Here is a 23226-nt window from a genome sequence, read left to right on the forward strand (position 1 = left end):
TCTTAACACACAAAAAAGCAACATGTTCCAAGTAAAGAAAATTCGTAAATGTATTAAATAAAGTAAATTTAGTAAACCCCAGAATGTTTCTTTTGTGTTATAGCCAAATATTAGGACTAGAAAATGCAAAAAGTAAGCAAAAAAGTAGTTTACTATTTACCTATTAAAGGACCAAGGACATTCTTTAGGCATCCTAGAGTCCTTCCCACCTTCTAATGTCCAAATCATAGCCTCTGTAAAAGGAATATCTCCTGTAAGGAACTTACCTGTCCTGCGAGCCCGCGGCGTCCCTGGGGATCTCAGCCGCAGAGGGAGAAGCCGCTGTAGCAGGCAGCATGGCCGAGGCTGCTGCCCTGCTTGCAGCGTGTCTCTCTCTGCAGGTGGAGGGATCCGTCCTGGCCAAACTACTGTTCGGCCAGGAGGCATCCCTTGCATCTCTATAGACGTGTTTACAGAGAGTCCTGTTCTCAGCACTCCTTTGGATGTGCAAAGTAGTGCACGTCCCAGGGGTGCTGTGGGAAGAGGTGCGCGCGCTACCACGCGTGCCTCTTGTACCCCCAAAGGTTTGGCACTCGACTGCCTCACCGCGGAGCGGGACATAGTTAGTTTGAATTCCCTGTGGCCGATTCAGTTACTCTCCAATAAAATGGCGCCAGGTGGTGCGGGGTCATTGGTCACTCTGGCCATTTAAGGAGAACCTGTCCTGACCACCATTGCCTGCTATAAGCCTCTGTGTACACAGTGTGCTTGGGTGCGTTCTTTGTGTTGGTTAACGTCATTATAATAGCGACCTGGTCTGATACCTGACTCTTGCCTGAACTCTGCCTGTCCTGACCTCGGATTGTTTGTGACCTCTCTTGCCTGCTGCCTTCTGCCTGCCCTGACCTCAGATTGTTCCTGTCCTGCCTTTGCCTTACCCTCCTGTACTACGCTTCGGACTTGATTTCTGTAAAATACCCTGTCTTGTTTTATGACTACAATAAAACTCGATAAAAGGACTTTTGGAGTTGGCTGTGGTTTGTGTGCCCAGGCTCATTACATCTCCTATCCAGAGGCAGGGACCTCTTAGAATCCAAAAGATGTAGCAGAGTATTAACATAAGTGTGAAATGACCTGAGGCCTGTGTGGATGCTGGTCTCCGGTTTATGGAAAAAGATGGAGGTCCCATTTGAGTATAACATTTTTTGAATATCTTTTTTATGTCTCATATCTAAAGGAAACAAATCGTTAGATTTTTTTTTTATTTTGGGGAATTGGCATGTACTTCTTTAAGTTATGAGGATACAACAAAAAGAATAATACATATCTTAAAATGTGGGAATTCTCCTCTTAAATAGATGGCACCAGAACAGGTGTCCAAATTGGCATAACCATAACATTTTGTATTTCCCCTTATTTCTGTGTTAATAGCAATGGCCTCCAGGACAAATTGAGTGGAGTGGAGGACAAACTAAGTGTAGTCCATACATTAACACTCTGATTATATTCTTATACACACACATTTATTAAAATGGGAGAAAGAGTTAGCCTGCGGTGGCAGTAGTAAACTATGTATGAGACAGGAACATTTAGAAACAGTCAAATTGGGTTTGACCTGTTTTTTTATTTTGTTTTATAGCAGATACCCACAGTAATAAGAGAGGGAGGGGGGATCCATGAGCATCAGTTAGTTTGTGTCTGAGATTTTTGATATGGTCTAGCTAACAGGGAGGATATGGACCTAGGAACAGAGGCTTTATCTAACCCAAAGTTCTACAAAGCCACCAGAGTTCAGAACCCAGAACAAAACCAAGTAGGATGCTGAGAAACAAAAAAGTTTTTTCCTCCACATAGGCCATTTTTCCTACAGCCCCCACCATGTGCATGCAAAAAAACCTAGGTAGCACATACACACTGTGCACAGTACTGTCAACCAATGCCTCATAATATATAATCAATTATCAAGCACAATTATTTGTATGAAACTCTTTTACTATCTAAAAGTATAAATTGGGGGGGCGTGTCTGGCCGGCTGCAGGATGGCCTTGTTGTTGCTGTGGTTGTTTTGTTATTACTGTATTGATATTTTTATACTCTTTTTCTTACTGTTTCCTTTTTATTTTTGTATTGTAATTTTCAAAAACTATCAATAAAGAAATATTGAACAATAAAAGTATAAATTGTTTAAGAGAAAAGAAGATACTATAGATCAAACAATATAAGATGAATAGAGTTATCTTTCAACATTTTGCTAATTGTAAGCAGTAAATCATTTTTTGTAAAGCAATACAACACATTTTATTGTGTATTGAGTATGTTTATTATTAAAATCTAAGTTATAGCTCAAAAAACATTATAGATGTGGAGTGCAGCAACATCAATTTCCAGAATACTGAAAGTAAACCAGACAGTGAGTGTAACTTTTTACTAGAAACTGTGCATTACTGCACCGTGTTCACTAATCCATGTAATGTAAGGACAACGCCACCTTTTACCTGACTTTTCAGCATTGCCTTACCCACCTGCTATTCCCAATTTACATACATAACACAGACCTCAGGTGAAGTCTTTGCATAGTATTAATGAAGCCTGCAGTCTGCTTGATCCAGTTTCAATTTTGTATTACTCCATTTCATGTCTGGTCTTCATTACACGTTTGGAGGAGACGGATGTGAACTGTTCAAATTATAAATGGCAAGCTTAATGTTTGCATTATGGCCATTATACCTATAAAGTTTTGGCAGACACAAAAATTCTGAAATTCAGCAGGCCACAGGCAGCAGTATTATATATATAGTATTTATAATTCTGTGTAAAGCAAGGAGTTGCTTTACTAAAGGAGTTTTACATATTTTACCTAAAAGACTAATTCACCTACCACAGTAAATAAAGTGAAGCTAGCCTACTTGGCTATTCTTAGCAAATGTTTTTTTTTTAAATTTAATAAGTAGGTGATAATTCACTTTGCTAAGTGAACAGCCTAACAGCCTTTAGTAAATCAACCCCAATGTGTGTTTATACTGATTACCCACAATAGTAGAAATAAGTAAAAATGGCTGTATTCCTGTACTTACACTGATACAGACACTAAACCAGGAAGTAAAGGGATCATGGTAGAGTACACCATACTCAAGCCAGTTCTCCCTCCCAATAAACTGACTCTATTGTAGGTTGTGGTAGAGATGTCATTAGGATGCCATCACACATTGGGCCTGATTTAATAAAGCTCTCCAAGAACCTGGGAGATCCAACAAACCTGGAAATGATTTCTAAAAAGTAATTTGCAATTAGTTGGCAAATATTTTAAATCCTGGACCAGATTCATTCCCGGTTCTCCCATTATTATTACCATGATAGTCTTTCTTCTCCAGTCTTTAATGAATCTGGTCCATTGTCTTTTATTTTACACATGTTTTCCTATTTTTACTTTTGAGGTTACTTTACCTTACATCATATGTCATTCAAAGCTCAATATTTGATCTGCATGTAAACAAAACATAACGTAAATACAAAGTAACAGTAGTTTACTTTTATAAAGCTTTTGTATTGACACAGAAAGTCCTGGCTGCTATTTTTTGGGCAATAATGTGGAGGAGGGGAAGGTCAGCATTTGGAAGGGGAAGTACATACACCTTGTTTATTTTGGTGCATTTATTTTAGGGTGTAGATAGCACATTTAAGCTACAAAATAGGATCTCGGTATGATAATACATTTTGAAAGGAAACAAATTTTTGTTATTAACAGGGATGCGCTAACTTCCCCTTTCTATGCCAGAAACTAGACATATATGATAAGTCTTTTGTGGTTTCCTCAATAAAATGATTAGTTGGAAAAGGATGGGCAGTACTACAAACTGAAATGGCTTTCTACAAATTACAGAAGAAGCCTAATTATAGGAGGACAAAACAAAGGGTTTAACTCTTTTCTGTGATTCCGCTTCTTCACAATCAAATTACAGACTACGTGGACCTTGACCGATCTAAATGTTTTAAAACATTCTTTATTTTTTGTAAGTCCAATCTTTATTTGTTAAAGCATGGTAGTGAAAAGTGAGGTCAAAACCTAGAAAAAAGCAGGATAAATATATAAATATATATATATATATATATATATATATATATTAGAATAAGTTTACCAAAGCATAGGCATTTTCGGACTAATTCACATAAAAGAAAAATACACTACTACATAAAACTTTCACATTGTTTATTTATAAAACTTAAAATATATCATTCCAAATCAGTATTCGTGTAACATATGGTTGGTCTTGAGTACTACTAATTATTCCAAATACTATCTCAAAAAATGCTCCCCAGGTTTCTGGCAATCGTTTATAATATCTCCACATGATGTCACATAACAAAATCAACCTTATTTAGTCCAGAGGCCTGGTATTTTTGACTCCCTTCACATTAAAAAGATGCTGCTTTCTCAAGAATAGTGGGAGCAGCTGATTAAATTTATGCTCAAAAGCATTGAGGCTGGCACAGATACAACACATTCATATGAGGATAAGTTACCCCCTGATAAACTCATCTTTATACATGGTGTGTGTGCAGTACCCATTTTGTACATCTATGTATTTGAGTATGAATTTGAGCAGCCTGGTGATCGTTCTCATTCATTCTCTAGTCACAAGTCTTGGCAGCCACCAGTCACCTGGAAGGCTCACTGTCATATATCTTACTGAATATTGTATACAGTGATTACAAGTGGCAGTGAGCTTGTTGATAATGCACACAGCTGGCGGTAGCTGCCTGTTGTCTACAATGAATGAGCTAATCAAAGTAAGCTCCAACAACTGGGATATTAAAAACAGACTGAATGTTATTTGGGCTTATTGAACCCACATCCAACGGCCACACTTATCTCAAGTAATAAATGCTATTCTTTAGTGACATTTTGTGGTGAAATAAAAAGTAACAAAACTGTAACAAATCTGTTGGGGTGGCTTTTCATACTTTGTATGCTTGAAGTAACATTGGAGAATACATTTGCATAGAAAAACAAAGAAAGTAGGCATTCCCTACTGCAGGTTGAAAATGAACCTAATTTTCATAAAAAATGGCATCACTTGCAAAAAAATAATTCTTTACAAAAATCATCTGATCCTCTCAATTGAACTAATCAATGCATTTTTAAATTTGTGAAAAAAACTTGGAGGTGCTGTCTGGGAGGGATCTCTGGATTGGAAAATGAACACAACTACCCTGTTTCCCCGATGATAAGACACTGTCTTATTTTTTTTGGAAGGCCAAAATATGCTCTAGGGCTATTTTCAGGGGGATGCCTTATTTACCCATGAAGAAGACTACAGTACACAGTTATTGTTCATGTGCCATTCATGTCCACTTCTGATCAATCTGTGCCAATCATTGTCCCCTTCTGATTAATCTGATCCATTCATTGTCCCCTTCTACTGTAATCAATAATATACGGTACCATTAAATGTCCCATTGTAATTCATCATATACTGTACCATTTAATGTCCCATTCTAAAGCTTATATACAGTAAGTGGTATTGCTCACAGCAAAAGAAACCTGTCTGTGTCTCACTTTTGGATGTTCTGGCCGTGAACAAACTCCTGCAGTCTCCGTTAGGGAGGGATGAGGGAAGCTGCCTGTGTTTGCTTGGGCGGAGTCACGTGCGCGCACTGCAGTCCTATCACTTCCTCTTCATGACGAGGCACGGCACGCAGCCATGGAGGCAGACGGAGGAACCACACGGAGTCACCCACCGTACCACCCGATTCGGGTAAGCGCAGGTATCGGTGGGTGGCTTATTTGCGGGGGGGGGCCTTATTTTACATTTTTCTCTAAAAAGGGGGGGCTGTCTTATTTGATGGCCCTGCCTTATCATCGGGGAAACACGGTATGTTATTGGTCGTAAGTTACATATTTCAGCCATGCAAGTGTTTGCCTTCACTAAAACTTTAAACAGATGTTGTCACTTTGCCCCTTCAGTGTAAATGAACAGTGTCTGTATAAAAGGCCTTCCCAATCCACTGATACAATCCTCCACCACTCCTGTCATAACCTCAACCAGTGTAAAATATGCAGTGCTTCCAAAAATGGGGGAGCATGTGACATGTGACAGAGCTTTGGTATAACTGCCAATCGCTAGGCATAAGAATTGTCACAAGAAGAAGGAGATAAAAGATCTTATAGCCTCTGACATTAGGTACATTGGTGATGTCCATGTCAAAGAAATGATAATCAGGATATAACCTGTACAAGGCTGATATTGCCTTTTAGGAAATGCTGGGGGTGGCTGGCATCATGACTAGGAGGCTGCAGTGTTCTCTAAGTCCCCAAATAACACAAGAGTTCTGATTTACTTACCTGCAGACAACTAGCATTGTCAACAAGAGGTCATCAAATGGAAGCTTGCAAATTTTTCTCAGTACAGGTTAGTTGTCAGGTTGCATTCAGTGACACAGACCTGAGCATGTGCATATTGCATTCTGTGGTCTCTGCTGAGGGTTAAAGTTGCAAGTACATCTTCCTCTTATCGTCCTTTTTGTTCCTTTTCACAGTCCGCTAAACAGTATTCTTTAGGCATGTCTGCAGTATCCAAACATCTCCAGATCTGTTGCATCCAGACTTATCAAAGGCATTCGTGTTCTATCACAAGCTGCAGTGTGCTGGACAAAGGGTATATATTATAAGCCCTCTCATTTACTCTCAGGCAGCTGTGTGACATTACCTATATACATTCCAAAGACAATCAAGACAGTGAGGTAAAGTCCTAAAAATAGGGTTTTCCTAAAAATAAAATTTTGTATGCATGCATGGGATACAGTTATAAACATTTATAAACAGGGTGAATACTGATATATGGAGAACAGCTTTTGTTGGTAGTATTTTTGCTGGAGATAGAACACCAGGTAGGGGTTTTAGCTGTGTGTTAAATTAAAGTGGACCTGTCATCAGGATTTTTACTTTACATAAAAGGATAGACAATGCTTTTATGTAAGGTAACATTTACCTTCCTTTTTTGGGGGGGAGTTTAACAAAAAAAAGGGTAAAGCCCCTCCCCTTCTTTCCTTATACCAGATCATGCATCCAAGGAGGCTCCTGGCTGCTCCTTCTGAGCATGCCTGATCCGGTCAGAAGGTGCTTTTTCTTCAATGGGGAAAAAAAATGCTGATCTTACACATGGGCAGTGACCCCCCCCCCCTCCCCATTTAGAGAAGGCTACATCACTCAGTCTCGCACCTGGGCAAAAGCTAGAGGATAAGAAACAAGATAGCAGCGCCTGGCGCTTTCTTTGAGCTGGGACGGAGGCAGATAACTGGACGGTGCAGGACCTGATCCAGGAAAACTCTGGATGGGTCAACAGATCTGCGAAAGGACATAACTTTATTTTTTCATAATAAAACTTAATTGGTAAATAGTAAATGAATTAGGTAGACAAGCACCTAAAGAAAGGAGAAAAACATACATATGAAAAAGAGTTCTGCTTTAGGGTGTTTTAAAAACACCAGGATGTTGTGCTAAAAGTCCTTCTCTGATATATCCCTGCAGTTTGTCAGATTCCATGTGAATGCATACTTCTTTGCTATGCCCTCAGGCCAGAGAGTTAATAAACTGTAATTCACTCCTTAGTTTTCTAATTAATAGCAGTAGCAGAATTCTGGGATTCCATTAATGTCATTGGTAATTGTGTTCACATACTTCTTACAGTGTCTGTTGCTGGCATTACCCAAACTTGTATAAATAACAGGGCATGTGTACTTGTTCTTGGGCAATGAAAAGAAATCCCATATTGCTAAACAAGTAGTATAATCTTAATAAGGCAATCAGTGAAAATATAAATGACAGCATACAAAGCCCTTGCCATTATTTAAGTGAATATTTTTTGTATATTCATTTACTGACTGTATATCATAGAGTGAAGGAATCCAGCTCTCAAATAATAGTGACCTGCTGTTCTATATTCAACTGTTTGCAGGTCCAAAAGGAATTTAGGAATTTAGGAATATAGATTGTAATGTAAATTCATGATCTTTTCAAATGAAAAGTACTTTATAATTGAAAAGTAGGTTGGGGGATGATACAAGGTTTGTTATCCCTAAAATGTTTCAAGTGGAGACTAGTTTATTTATTCAACCACCAATTTAGATTATCATTAGATAATAATCATTAGATTACATATTTACTATGTTTTCACACAGCCTCATCCATCCAACATTTAATCAGGATTCAAACATTTATTGTAAGATTCAAGAGAAAGTTGTGTGAATCCTGGGTAAAAAAATGAATAAATAGACCCTTAATGTGACTATGGCATATGCATTAGAGTGTAAACCTGTAGATATTCAAATCTGCATACAAAAGTTAAATTCTATTATTTTAAATATAAAATAATAAATTACCCTTTCAAAAATTAAATTTTGTTTTTATATTACCCCTACTCCAATGCTTTGCTTGAAGCTAATCGCAACTTAAGCTCAGAAAACCGTGTTCTACATTTTTCAGCTTCAGCAGCAATTGCCTTTTAGCTTATTTATTTCAGTTATTTATCACCCATGTTCTTCAGAACATAAGTAGAGACGTCATGTATCTCCACGATATGTTTACAATGGTGTCCATGCTCAGACATAGTAATAAAGACCAATCAACATACACATTTTTTACTTGATGATTTCTACTTTCAAGTGACAGCTTCAATTAAAGGAAATAAAGCGGTTTTTACAAGCCAACAAAAACAGCCTTATCACTGCTTTTAAGAAATACGCCTTTTCTCTCTGTCTCCGGCTTGTTAAAAGGCTGTGGAGCATATCCCATGGGCACTAAACTGGAAATTGGAGCACTGGATAATGGATTTAGCTGGAGTTAAATTCCACATCAAATTCTTGGAAACAGCGTGCTGACATATATGAAAGTGACTGGTTAAAAACATGGCAGGTATTTTAAATGTAGCAAAAAGTAAAGTAATTTGGTTTTCATAGTGAACATGAAAACAACCTATCAACAATAAAAGACCAATTAACATATACAAATTGTGAGCCAAAGTTTTTATTTCCCATATACCAGGAGTTAAAATAATTTATTGTAAGTATGAATGTAAAAGACCATACCTTTTACTTAACAGAGGAAATGTATATTTTACAAATACGTACAGATTTGTAAATGAAAAGAAATGCTATACTGAATGGCTCTTTAGTATTTGTTGAGGGTAATAGGAAAAGTAACATTAATAGTTGGCACTATCAATGTTTTTGTTTTAATTACAGTGGAATTAAATCCAAAATATTTTGTCTGATAGACTTGGACAGTTGGACTTGAAGGTAACATTTCCCCATATATTTAGTTTAACTTTTTTTTTACATATCTGTGTAGTTTTTATTTATTTCAATGTTAGTTGGCCACTTGTTTAATCACTTTAAATGTAACATCTAAAAAACATATATACATGATTGACATAGCAGAAAGTGGGGTTTGACCACAGGTTTTACTTACTATTTCTAAAGAATATTCCTATAATAATATTCTAACCATTTTTTTTTTGTTTTATACAACATTTGTTTATACCTGGGTGCCTATTAAAAAAATAAGCATGAATTAGATCCGGGGGTTTGTACGATTGATACTGGGTCTGGAAAAGGCTTCATACCCATTAGCGGTGGTAATGGATTAGCAGCACTTTAAGCAACCGTGTAGTAGTTCCCTACTTTAGGTTGGCTGTGTAATTATTAAGCAACTTGTTTTGGCTTCTGTTTAAAGGAATACACAGTGTATGTAACCTCCTAGTGTCATTTGTGAAAAAATTTTTTTACTAATGTTTTACTAAACGTGCCTAATCTTTTAAAAAAATAAATTTACAATGGCCATAAATAAAAAATAGATGTTTTATTTGTTTGGCAGCTAATAAAATGGATTTGGAACCTAACCATTGAATTGTCCCCTAGATGATAATGCACAGATAATTTTGCAGTACTCCTACAGTCTTCCTCTGTAAACTCTAATCGTAACATTTCACTATTAACCAAGAAGGGTCCCAGTAAATTTGCTTTGCTATTTTGAGTGTAAAGCTTTTTCAAGATTTTATCTTTACAAAGAAAATATGAAGGTAAAAGAAGGTAAAATATGAAAAATATATAAAGGTAAAAGAAGCATACATAAATTAAAATACATAAATGAGAATGATTATCTTTAAGTTTAGCATTTACTTCTGTAATACAACTATATATGGATAGTAAAGCACAAAGAGAGTTTGTAGATAAGTATATTTACAGCTTATACTCTAAACCTAACTCAAAAAATATCAATAAAGAATTCAAAAATGAATACAGTCAACCCACTATGCTTTACTATGATGTAGCAGTAATAGTAAACCTAGGCATAAGCACTATGCATTTATAAATCATATTACTGTGCTTTGGTTGTTCTGCTTTTGGTCAATGAATCAGTTCAACAATAAATATCTGCTGGTGTATGAGAAAATGGCCCTCAAGGACCAGAGGTCTTTGCTCACTAAAACAGCTAGCCAATCAGAGAGCGGCTTTTGTGCACCAACCAGACCCATGGTTGTTAGGGGCTTAGGCTGGCAGGACATTTATTGTAGAATTAGTCTTCACTGCACTACTATATTTACATTACTGGGTTATCAGCTCAGTCTGGGGCTGGGCAGCATTGACAATGTGGGCAGCAGTTTAGAGTGGTTTAGTTTGAGCATGACCAGCATTTAGCAGGAATGTGCTAAAATGTTCTTCAATTCTATTCTAAGCCACATAAAAAAATTACTTTATTAAACCAAAATGGCTCCTATTTATAAAATGTTTTACAAATTAATGGACACATTTTAAAACTGCTGGGTTGGCCTTGTTTTATTTGTTAAATAATGCAGTGATTTGTAATTTAGTAATGGGTACAAGATTCTTCAAGAAATACACCTCCATAAAAGTTGCATAAAAATGATTTAGTCTTATTCTATATGGTAATAAAAAATACCCTCTTTTTGGAATTTTTTGATCACAGAAAGCTTATTTCAATGCACATGCTACAGGTGGGATCATTTAGCAATCACTCATTTTAGCACTAGTATTTTTTATATACACTTTGATATGAATACTGCTCAAAAGGGTCAATGCCATCAATGGGCCTGATTCAATAAAGCTCTCCAAGGCTGCATGGGTCACACTTTCATCAGTGAAACTGGGTGATCCAGCAAACCTGTATTAGATTTTTTTATTGGTTTTTTGCTAGCAAATGTTTTGAATCCTGAACCAGATCCATTTCAGGTTTGCTGGATCACCCAGCTTCACTTATGAAAGTGTATCCTCTCCAGCCCTGGAGAACCTTATTACATCTAACCAATGTCACAGACCAAGAACAGCTCTGATAACTATAATTTTTGCTCATGTGCCACAGTTACCTAGTAACTTAAACCACTATAATGGCCCAGCAGAGACTTACAGTCATAATGCCATTACAGCTGTCTAAAAAAAATAAATTCCTGGGCACCTTTCCTAGCAGAATAATAAAAGACAAGACTGCCTCTTGCTTTGTAATGAGCCAGCTGTAAGCAACATGTGAAACATTATTTCCTGTGAACTGGCAGAATGTACACTAGGCAGTGTCATCTATAGGGCTTGGCAAATCCACAGGAAGGAGAAATGACGTGTTTGTGGCTTCACACTGTACAATTTACGTCATTAGAAAGCCTTTAGAGCAGATGTAGTCTCTATTTATTCAAATTCTTGAATTTCTTACATTAGTAAATAGTAAGTTTTGTATAAATATAAATGAGGGGTTTTCCGCAATGGCAGAGATCATTCTTTATCATATCCTGTGTGTAAATATACACTGCTGTAAACACAAATATTCGAAGCATCACTTTTATACATATGAATAGTTATGTAAACAAAATATAATATAACATAATAGAATAGAAAAAGGTAACCACTGAGAGTAAGCATGGAGAAAGTTTAGGATTAAGAACTAACAATGTATGCCCATTCTGGTTTTAGCTAAACATTTTTATATTTGAAAGCAAAATTATTACCTGCAGTAGTACTAAAGCTGGTTGCAGGTTAATGAGGACTATGCTCGCCATTATATATATATATTTTTTTTTTCCTGTGCTTTTTTAAAATAAAACAATCATTTCCCAAAGATTGATTATTAAGCAACAGGAACCATATGCAAAGAAAAAGTGTTGTTGTTGGGGAATAGATTTGTATTTGTAAAGGCAGAATGCTTTCTCATTGCAATATTACCAGGATTATAGTAGAACGCTAGTTTTAGGTGTTTCTGTGCCTGAAGTTAGATCCTCTTTTAATTAAAGTTACAGATCATAGATCGACCATCTTCTTTTTCATGCTTCATAATAACCAACAGTATACAGCCTCCTTCTATGTGGCCCAGTAGTCATTTACACTTCAGGAAGAGTTAAACATTTTCTAAATAACTGGAGTTAAATAATATATATATATATATATATATATATATTGTTTAAAATATAGAGTAAAACAAATCCTGTTTATGCTTTAGGTATTATATGAATAGTTTTACTCTGTATTCTTGGTTCCAGTCATTATACTTGGAGGCATCAACTGCCTACACCAGGGAAGAACCAACAGAAAAATAGTGTAAATATTCCTCTGCATTGCATTAAATTATACTAAACCAACATTAGATTCTTAGACATGATTTTCATAAGCTGACCGGAGTTCACTTAAAAATCAAAGCTTTAAATTACATTTGAAGCTTAAGAATAAAATGAATACATGGTCTACATGGTATAATCACCTCTTTTGAAATAATAATAAAATTAGGATGGTAATGGTAACTTCATAAAAGACAAACCTTGAAATAATTTCTTTTATCTATTCATTCTATCTTCCCACAGCATCAGTTGCCAATTCTTGGTAATAATAATACATACTAAAATGTTTAGTCTTCCTTGGGAAAATAAAGACTGACCTGTATTTGTAACATCTGTTGGTTTTATTGCCAAAAAACTGCTTTATGTGGTTTGATTAACTGTTTTGATATGAGAAATAATAATGAGCCATAAAATTGCTGTTCATCCATAGAAACACATTACTACTAATATTATTAATCATTGCAACAGCACCGTTGGTGTTTTGATGTGTGTGTGTGTGTGTGTGTAATTATTATTGTTTTTAAACATAAAAAATATTGGTCCTTTTCAGTTACTTTTCCATTATATGTTCTTACTTGGAGCTACATCCCCATGATGCTTCTGTTCTCTCCATTATTGATTGTATAAAGATGAAGATAAAAGAAAAACAACTTTTTCAAATTTACATTTCAAAGTCTTATGGAGGAACAAAACAATCTACAGCTAACACTGGAACATCCTGGGGAAATTTAAGCTTTTTCGATTTTGATATGCAATATTGGGCCTGATTTTATGAAAGCTCTTCAAGGCTGGAGAGAATACATGGGAGGATCAGTGAAGCTGGGTGATCCAGCAAACCTGGAATGGACCTGGTCCAGAATTGAAAACTAAAATTAGTAAATTACTTTTAAGAAATCCATTCCAGGTTTCGTGGATCATCCAGCTTCACTAATGAAAGTGTATCCTCTCCAACCTTGGAGAACCCAATGTTATCAGGGGAAATATGTCAATCCAGTCTCCCTGCATGTGTCAGCAGACAGTTTCTCTATATTATTTGTTTTGATCACCTTACATAGACTTTGGGACTTCAGAGCATTGAAAGCATCATTATTGACATTGTTGATTTGTCCATTTGTCCTCCCTGCTTTATTTGTCACCACATGTGCCAAAATACTACGCCCCCACTATGCCAAAGTGATCCCACACAATTAGGTAAGGAAAATGAGCAATCGGTCTGTTAAAATGGGATCCTCTCTATAGGCTAAGGTGGCCTTGCTGCTTATTGATAAAGCATTGCTGATTAGAGAAGCCTTAGACAAAGCACAGTTAGTTACTGTATATGCAAATTAATCACTGATTCAATGCTGGGTAGCAGAGCAGCTTGGCTGGACTCAGGACATAAATTGATAATGCCTCATTTTGGCTTACTTTTTGGCAAATGTAACCAATTTTACCTTAACATTAAAAAAGCATCGCTATATTGGCTATGTTAAATCTTCTCATAGATTTAACAGTCTGAAAATTTTCCATGGTCACCAAAGTGTCCGATTAGTGCAACATTCTCCCATATCTAATGTATGGTCAGTACTGCCATCATTTAGTGAAATTATTAAACTCTCTGAGAGTGTAAGCTGTATTTCTAATCTTCATACAGGTCCTCTGCATAGTTATTTATACATTGATTAATTTTAGGAATATTATGTCACTTTCTATAAAATAAGTGAACTGGTATCTTGAATTATGAATAGGACTGAATGTATGTTTAAGCTTAGAAGGGTGACAGAGAAGTTTTCCTTATCCATGAAAATACAAATGAATCATACAGTTCACAATTCCAGGTGCCCACAGACATGGAAGTATTTTTTGACAATAACTATCTGATCAGGTTTCCATAATTTTATATAATAGAGAAGATAAATATACTCTAAAAAAACTTAAGCAGTATATTTTTAGGATTCACCCATTTAAGATACCAAAAAAAGACCTGACAAACTATCTCGGTCTACACAGGTGAAAAAAGAATAGCTGACAAAAAATGTGTGAAATTTTAAAGTTCATATAATATTAGTTCAATCAATTTAGTTTGCTTACTACAAGGACAATCAAGTGGAGTGTATGACTTCCCTTCTTTCTTTTGTCAATGCTGGCCATTAAAGCTTTTTTTTTGTTCTTCTCACATAATAGGGAATTAGGGCCCTAACTCAAAATTAGAATAGGTTTTGTGTTTTCAAATCCAGCACTGAAAGTTTTGTGCTCTGGTGTCTATTAACTACGCATTGGCAGACTGGGGAGTTAAGAGGCATAATTTTTGGAGTTTCGGTATATTTATTAAATATCTATCAGTGTGTGTACTTATTGCAGTGTATATTATGGTGCATGGTACTATGTGTTAATGTGTTATGTATATATAATGACTTAGTAGGACGATGTATAAATGCTCCTCCCTGGATGTGGGATGGGGACCGTATTTGGCATAAATTTTGGCTAATGAAGGTTTTGTTTGTTGCCTTTCAAAAAAACAGAACCATGAGTGGATCTAAAACATTTAACACTGATCTTGTGTTCCATCAAGATTGTGTGGGTTGGAATGACTTCCTCTCACACTATCCAGATTGCACCCTAGACTGGACCACAGCCTCAGCATTGGCAGTATTTCAGCCAAACTTTGGTGTCATAATGCATTATAAATAGTTTTACAACGACCTGTAGGAAATCATAACTCACTATACTAATGGGCAAGACAGGCTAAAGTATTATAAATTGTTTTACAGTAAAAAAAAAACAGTTCCTGTATTTAAGATACAAGTATTTGTTTCAGTTGCTCACTTTAGTATATATTTATTTTTTATAATAGGATTCAATTTCTCACCAAGAGTATATCATTTTATGCTGGATCTGACATCGATTTAGTTGTTAAAACGAACTGGATTAATGTGACAAAGGCAAACTTGTCCCACTTTCTTATGATGCATGACTGTATTTGTCAAAAACGATGGATACAACACATTTAAGTGCTAGGTCTTCATTAAATATGACATATCTACTGACAATGACATATCATTTGAAAAATTGGCAATAGAAGAGTATCTTGAGAAGTCAGCAACCTCTGTCTACTGTCATCATTTTTGTCCTCGTGTTTTACACTTAGATGGATAAATGCTATTCCTTTACACTTTTAAAAATTCACATTGGATTTACCCTTTTGATTTATTAGTCCGTATTGTAATCTACTGTTACATACAAAAGATAAATAACTAGGGAAAATATACACATTCATTCAAGTATTCTTTAATAAAACGAACAATAAGGGAAGTGTTGTAAAGTGATATTGAGAAATATTACATTGTTAGGTTACAGCCTTTCATAAAATTTCTGGTGATACATGTTACAGGGGAACCGTTTCCTTTATTTTCTCCACAATATGTTTTTAATTATAAGTAAATTATTCTGTGTGATTTTAAATGATGACCCTTTATTTTTAGATACTGATTTCAACAATATTTAAACACATTTTCCATCTAGTATATTTGACTCTAGCATTACTTGTATTTTCTGTACAAAATATAATTTTTAGGCTTAAGACAAGAGTGTCAAATGTGGAAATGTGAGTCAGTGCTCCTGCAGAATATATATATATATTTCCCTCACACCCATATATATATATATACACTATATACACTGACTCATGTTTTCCACATTTTCTTCTTTTACTCTACAAGTGAATGCATAACATGAATAGTATATTACTATAGTATTCACACATTGCATTCTGTTTCATTCTGTTAGTAAGAGGTAAATATATTTCATTACCTTAAGTATCTGGGGATTTGATGCAACTATCCACATGAGATGTACTGTATATGTTTTCTTGTGTCTGTGGGATGCCTTTCAATCCAGAAATATACCAGGGCATATGATGCTGTGGAAATTCAACTTTGAATACAAGTGTGGTAAGGACATTGAGGTGATTTACTTAATGAGTAAGCTGTTCACTTAGCATTGTTAATTATCACTTTACAAATATTTCTTTTTTTAACTTAGAAGTTATTTTGCAAGGCATACTCAATGATATGCAAGGAAATATAAAGAAAACATGATTTTTGCTTGCACATGATTGGGTATCTGAAGTCCAAGTAAACTAATTTCCTAAATCAACATAACTATATTGATGCAATATATATAACTATATTGATGCAATTTAAATATGGGAAACACATACGTGTAGGTCAAAATGAATAAACACATAAATAAACATGTTTTTTCAAATATATTGTACATATGATAGTTTTAAGGTTAGAGTTACCATTTACTTTCAGTTATGTTTTTGTTCTACCTGATTTCTGATCCCAGGATGAGGTAATAAATCCATGCAAGGTAAGCAATTTAAAGTTTTTAAGGTCCAAACTGTGACTAGGGGTAATAGAGTCTTTTATTAAAGGTATTGTATACTCAAACAGCAAAAGGTCACTTTAGAGCAATTTTACCAAGACACAGAGTAAACTTACTAAGGCCAACACTAATGATAAACTAGGAGCAAGATGTACAAATTTTAAAAAGCATATAACAATAAATCCTAATTCACAAACTAATTAAAATGATTATGTTTCAAATGTGTTCATGTATAACAATGTTCAGTTGAGCTTGCCAAGAAAGGTTTGTTACAATTCAGATACAAATATAAACCACATTCAATGTTTTGGCAGTGATGCTGGCTTTTAATATATAAATTAAAATACAAAAGTTAATATTTCACCCTTTGGCTAGCAGTAACTTTAATGAATCATGTATTCCTGTCTTTATACAACATATATAACTACAAAATGTGACACTTGAAATTATAGAAATATACAGAAAATAAGATGATCTTGTAACAACAATGACTGCCAGAATAAGAACAGACCCCTTTCAAAAGAATTTGATTAAGTTACAGGTATATAAAAATGTTTGAAAATTGTTTTCTTGCGAAAAACAATCCAGAATGGTATTGATTGTAATCATTAATACAAAAATGTAAGTGGTTGCACTATGATTCAGTTCTCAGTGGAATATATAATATTAATAAGCAAACTATATAATAAATACTGTTTAGAATAAATTATACTAAACATTCCCAAAAAAAGGGCGCATTTAGAAGACAACTTTAAATTACCTTAAACTACATACATAATTAAAGATTTATGCAGCCGGTACAACTTTTCATAATTCTGTTCAATGCTACCTCCCTATTAAAGTATAACTATTTTATTAACATCCATTAAAAAATGTAAAAAATTGTTACAGTACATAGTTAAAAATACATCATCGAGAGAAAACATAATCCATTTTTTTGAAAAACAAAATTAAATGCACTCATGTGTCTTCCACGCCAAATGGTCTCCTCAGAACATATAATATGTTACCATATGTTATGAGGAGACCATTTTTCAAAACTGTTTTATGTTTTTATGATGATGTATTAAAATTTATATACTGTAACAATTCTTTAGATCTTAATGAAATTCCCCAATGAAACGCGTCAAATATAAATTGAGATTGTTCAGCAATGAAAATTGTTTTTTAAATGTTTTTAATAGATGTTAATAAAATGCTTATTGTTTTATATATGGAATCATTCCTTTTATATGCCTTCAAAGTTCTGCTTGTCTTCAGTTTGTTTTGGTTTGTAAACTTTAACTGATGTAAAAGGGTAGCAGAAACAGTAGTAGGAAGAGAGCAATTTACCACTTTAGGGCTCCTGATCACAGATTTAAATATCCTGGCCAAAGCAAATACAAGAACCTGTGGGCTCCTTCTCAGAATTCTTGCAAAACAATGTATGACCTTATATATTGGGTAAATCTCAGATGCCTCTGGAGTTAGTAACAAGCCACAGGTCCCTGTATTATCCATGGCTAGAATGTCAAGGGTTTGACAAGCCAAAGTTGACTAAAAGATACACATTCATCATGGAGTTGCTGATAAATTAGTGCAAAAAAAATTAGGCTGTTGCCAAAACAATTAGTCTTCACTTTCTTTTATGAAAACATATTATACTTATTTTCTAGTCTCCAGTTTCAATGATTAGCCTTAAGCATTACCATTACAGAGCCAATGAAACCCCCTATCACAGTAATGTCACATTAATGGTTGTATGCAGAAATAAATAAGTTCAATCTTGTACATGAATGCAGTAAATACACATTAATAGCCTTTATTAGTGAAATATTGTGTTCATTGGAGTTGATTTACTATAAATGTTTAGTCTGTTTAAAGGGAAATTTAGATATGGGGGTAATTATCTTGATTTTGTATGCATGATTGGGTAACTGAAATCAGCAAAGCTTCACTTTATTAACCTAAGCTAAGAGAAAAATCCTTTACAAGATTATAAATTCTTTTGATAAGTGACAAGCTTTTTTTCATAAGCCATTCAACCCCATTGTTTTTCATACCCCAACATTCAAGCTCTACAATGTAATGTAGTAGGTATTTCTAGATGGTATTTACTAGATAAGATTATGTTGCAATTGTATATGGTCAAATAGCACCAGTGCAAATGTTTTATTTATTTTTTGTACATGTACTATGTTGTACCATTTTCTTTAATTAGAGGGCAATAACAAGCATGTAGATATTGCATTTTTTTTAGAATTGATAGAATTTGTTATAATAAATGTTTTTAACAGTCCAGTGAACATGGGAACAACCCTTTTTTTCTTTGACAACAGGATTACTTGATCTGGTGTAATATCTCTTAAAATTAGTGCAATTTTAAAACTGATTTTTTTGCCATGCCACTTAGTAACTTATCGGTTTATTGAAAACACACTTACCAATAGGTCAGGATAAAAACAAGAGGTGCAGGGAAACTGGATAAATGAACATATTGATATAAAAGTGTAGTATTATAAAAAAAACAGTTATTGTAGACCAGAGTTGGGTTGAAAAAGTTAAAGTTAGTGAGCAAGAATGATTGTATATTTTTTTATTACTTTTTGCCACAATGTCTGTGGATGCTGACTACACCTTGAATTAATAGCACCATAATAATAGAAGAGGCAACAAAAAACAGTATTCGGTGTGTGCAGCATTTGCATTAAAAATAATAGAATCATGTTTTGAGTGTTGCCAGAATCGCTACAGATTTCATTTTGAAGAAATAATGTATCTATGAAAAACTCTCAATACAAATCCACACATAAGCTGTCTGGGTTTATTTTTTATGATACTTAAATTATAAGAAACCGAAAAAAAGTATCCCAACCTAAAAGTAGACTGTATCAAATATCATTTTTCAAATTAGCAAGTAAGTACATTTAATATGCTCTATGTACCATTTATAAATTGATGTTTGTGTGTTTAGCTGTTGTTGATGATACTGTTATACAAGAATATAATGGGCCTGGTTTATTAAAGCTCTCCAAGACCAAAGAAGATAGACTATTGTGGTAGAACCTGGGTGATCTAACAAACATGGAAAGGATCTGGTCAAGAATTTAGAACAAATAGCAAATTATATTTAAGAAATCCATTTCAGGTTTGCTGGGTCGCCCATGTTCCCAAGTATATCTTCTCCAGTCTTGGAGAGCTTTAATAAATCAGGCTTAATGGCCTATATGCTTTTCTGATAAAGCTTTTGTGTAGGGCTATAATGTGCCACCAAACAAAAAACATACTTACCTAAAAATGTTATTAAAACATTTTAAAGTGACTTTATGAACATGAAAAAGAGTACAATACATAAAATATCCTACCATCATCTTTTCTAACATCTATTTTACAGGATTTTAACATTTGTATTTTACAATGCAGTTTGGATTAATATATTGTTTTTGATTTACTAGCTTGGGGTACTGACCTACAATTTACTTACGTGTGTAACTTCAGGGAGAACCTTTAATTTTGCATAGCATAGGGAAAGGTTAAATCCTGAAATGCCATTATAAAGATTTCCCCTTAACTTCACCAAACAGGAAGTGAGGAAAGTTCTCCAACAGCAACACAAGCAGAAAAAAATGCATTTTTAATAGTATATTACATTCCCTGAGAACTTTTATTTCTGTTACTGTTTGGTAAAACTATTGTTACCATCAAAGTAAGGGGGGCAAATTCAAACAAGGGTTCTAATATTTTCCCACAGTAGAATCTAAAAAATCAGTCTTGTCTGGAAATCTATTTTAAAGAAAACATATATTGGGAAATATGCAGGTTATCATTGCTGAATTCTGCCTTTTCAAAATACTATCACAGTAATTCAACTTTCTAAATCACTGGCCCTGTTTTGGGTTAGAGACAAAAAGATTGCAATGCACTAACAACCAGACAATACACATCTTCCTGTCAATGACAGCCTTCATATTTCCCTTAAAATTGTTGGTACTTTAAAAACAAGTAAAAGTAAAATAAACTAATATAAATACAGCAAAAATAGTCATCATTTTATTAAAATATGGTTCATAACTACTTTATTGTTCTGAAAAAGAATAAATAAAAAACACAAGATGATCAATGATTTGGAACTTGTCCTGTTGACTAAGAACCCTTGTTTTTTATATTTCAAGCAGACTGCACACTGGTACCATGCAATGGCATTTCCCACTGACGTAAACAAATACACACATATAACACACAGTCTTGGTGCTGCTATGAATTTCCTTATAATATGTCTAAACAAGCAGGAAACAAATGTCCTTTCCCATTACCGCCTGCCACTACATCATGCATACGTTAAGATGGTTTTTATTTTACAGACCCAATTTGTGTATCATTTCCTTTTGTGATTAATGTGTTTAATATATAGAATAAATAAATGTTTATGATATCATACAGCACAATGATACCTTTAGAATACATTCATTTATACTATTTTACTCCATTGCACAGTACCCTAATACGCTTGGTATACTATATATCATGAAAGCAAATTGATTAGCTACACACTGCCGAGAGCGATCACACAACAAAACAGTCACTCAAAATAAAAGCCTATAGACTACAAAACTCATCCTAACCAGATCATTCTAACAGAACAAAAAATAGCAGCAGCATTAACATGCTAAATACCATTGGTAAGATTCCTAACCAAAATATTTTTGAATTAAAATCTCTGAGTTTCGAAAAGGATTTGGTTAGCATTGATATACAGAATTACATATACAAAACTATAATTGTAAAGATTTACACATCACTTAGAGAGTCACAAATTTCATACTCTCAAATACCCATGAACATGTGTATGCAAATAATATACACTATATACTTAATTTTCTATGCCCATAAGACCATTACAATTTTCTTTCTTCACCTGTTTTTTTTTTTACTCCCATTTAAATGGCATATCAAGCCATTAGATTTAAATTATAAGGCATTTCAGTTTTTTTTATATTGTTCAATGATTAATTAATATGTATATTTGATTAAACAGGAGCATTTTAGTTTTTTTACATACATTTATATATTAAAAGCAGTAGTTTGTTTTCTAAACACAGTGCACAATAATAAAATAGATCTGATGTACACAAGTGAATGCATAAAGGGCTGGGAGTGCAACAAACTGAAATTCAAAAAAAGAAATTCTACAAATCATGTTGTACAGAAGCAATATTAAAGGGAGCCCTTTTACATAAAGTCATTGACGATGCAACAAAGATCATCTTAGATTGTTCAATAAAGCACATTGACTGTAGATTTCTGTTCTGATGGCATAGATGATGCAGCATTCTCAGAATTTACCATTAAGGATTTGACACTCCAACATGCAGACTCTGTAGATGCCTCTGTGAATCTCTCACACATTGATAGTTACAGCATGAACACAGCCATTCTTCTGAGGTCTCAATCAAGTGACCTTTTTTAAGGTAAATCCAGGGTAAATCTTTTGGCAGGATGTTGACATAAGTAATTCATATTTTGGTTTTCAGGGTCATAACTGACAATGCTTGCTACCAGATAAAAGCCAGAGCAGGACAAATTGAATGCCTATCATGGACCATATTGAAGGAGTCAAGCCAGATACTCCACCGCAGTCACTGTCATCCTCCTACAAGTCAACAAAATAAAGATGTGTTTAGAGAAGTTCTCCCACTAACCTAATATACTCTGTACATAAAATATAATCAAACTATTGTAACGTAAATTGCTTTTAAAATAAAGAGTTCTCTTTTCAAGAAAACTTTACACACAGAGGATTAGAATGGAAAGAAAAAAAAATAAATAAAGATATTTTAAGGAAAATTCCAACACAAGACTTTAGGTTCTTGCAGTTCTCCAACCTTAGGGCCTCTTTCAGACTATAGTTAAGTAGCTGTTAGTTGCTCCCAGAAGCCCTTCTTCAATACTGTGTGGATTTAACCTGCAGGTATTGTGTTGACCATAGTTCAACTACAACTGCACTCAATCTCTATGTCAGCTGAGGTTTGTTATGGTTCAATGTTTTTAGGAGGTTAATAGAAAAAAGGAAGCAACTGCATTCAACTGCGTTCCAACGTCTGTAAGCTGAGGTTGAACAAGAAAGGATTTAAGTCAACAGAAATAACTGACAAGTCAAGGGCGGCCAGACGCAACATGTTGTGTTCAGCAACTGCATGCACCAAGTGGTTCCCAACTGCTCCAATTCAGTTAAATCACAAACACTTTAAAAGGCACTACTTAGGCAAGCCAATCTACTAAAAATGTT

The 23226-nt window shown here is 34.4% G+C and overlaps 1 protein-coding gene across 1 annotated transcript in view; it reads right to left on the reverse strand.

The window, feature by feature from the left end:
• Positions 1-16983: 16983 nt before the first annotated feature.
• CACNA2D1 (calcium voltage-gated channel auxiliary subunit alpha2delta 1) overlaps positions 16984-23226 on the reverse strand; it is a 128223-nt gene continuing 121980 nt past the window's right edge. The window contains exon 36 of the mRNA XM_072399049.1: positions 16984-22590. Coding sequence (XP_072255150.1) covers positions 22554-22590 — 37 coding nt within the window. The 3' untranslated portion in view covers positions 16984-22553. The remainder of the gene's footprint in view (positions 22591-23226) is intronic.

Source organism: Pyxicephalus adspersus, chromosome 2, assembly GCF_032062135.1.
Source record: "Pyxicephalus adspersus chromosome 2, UCB_Pads_2.0, whole genome shotgun sequence".
Classification (NCBI taxonomy): Eukaryota; Metazoa; Chordata; class Amphibia; order Anura; family Pyxicephalidae; genus Pyxicephalus; species Pyxicephalus adspersus.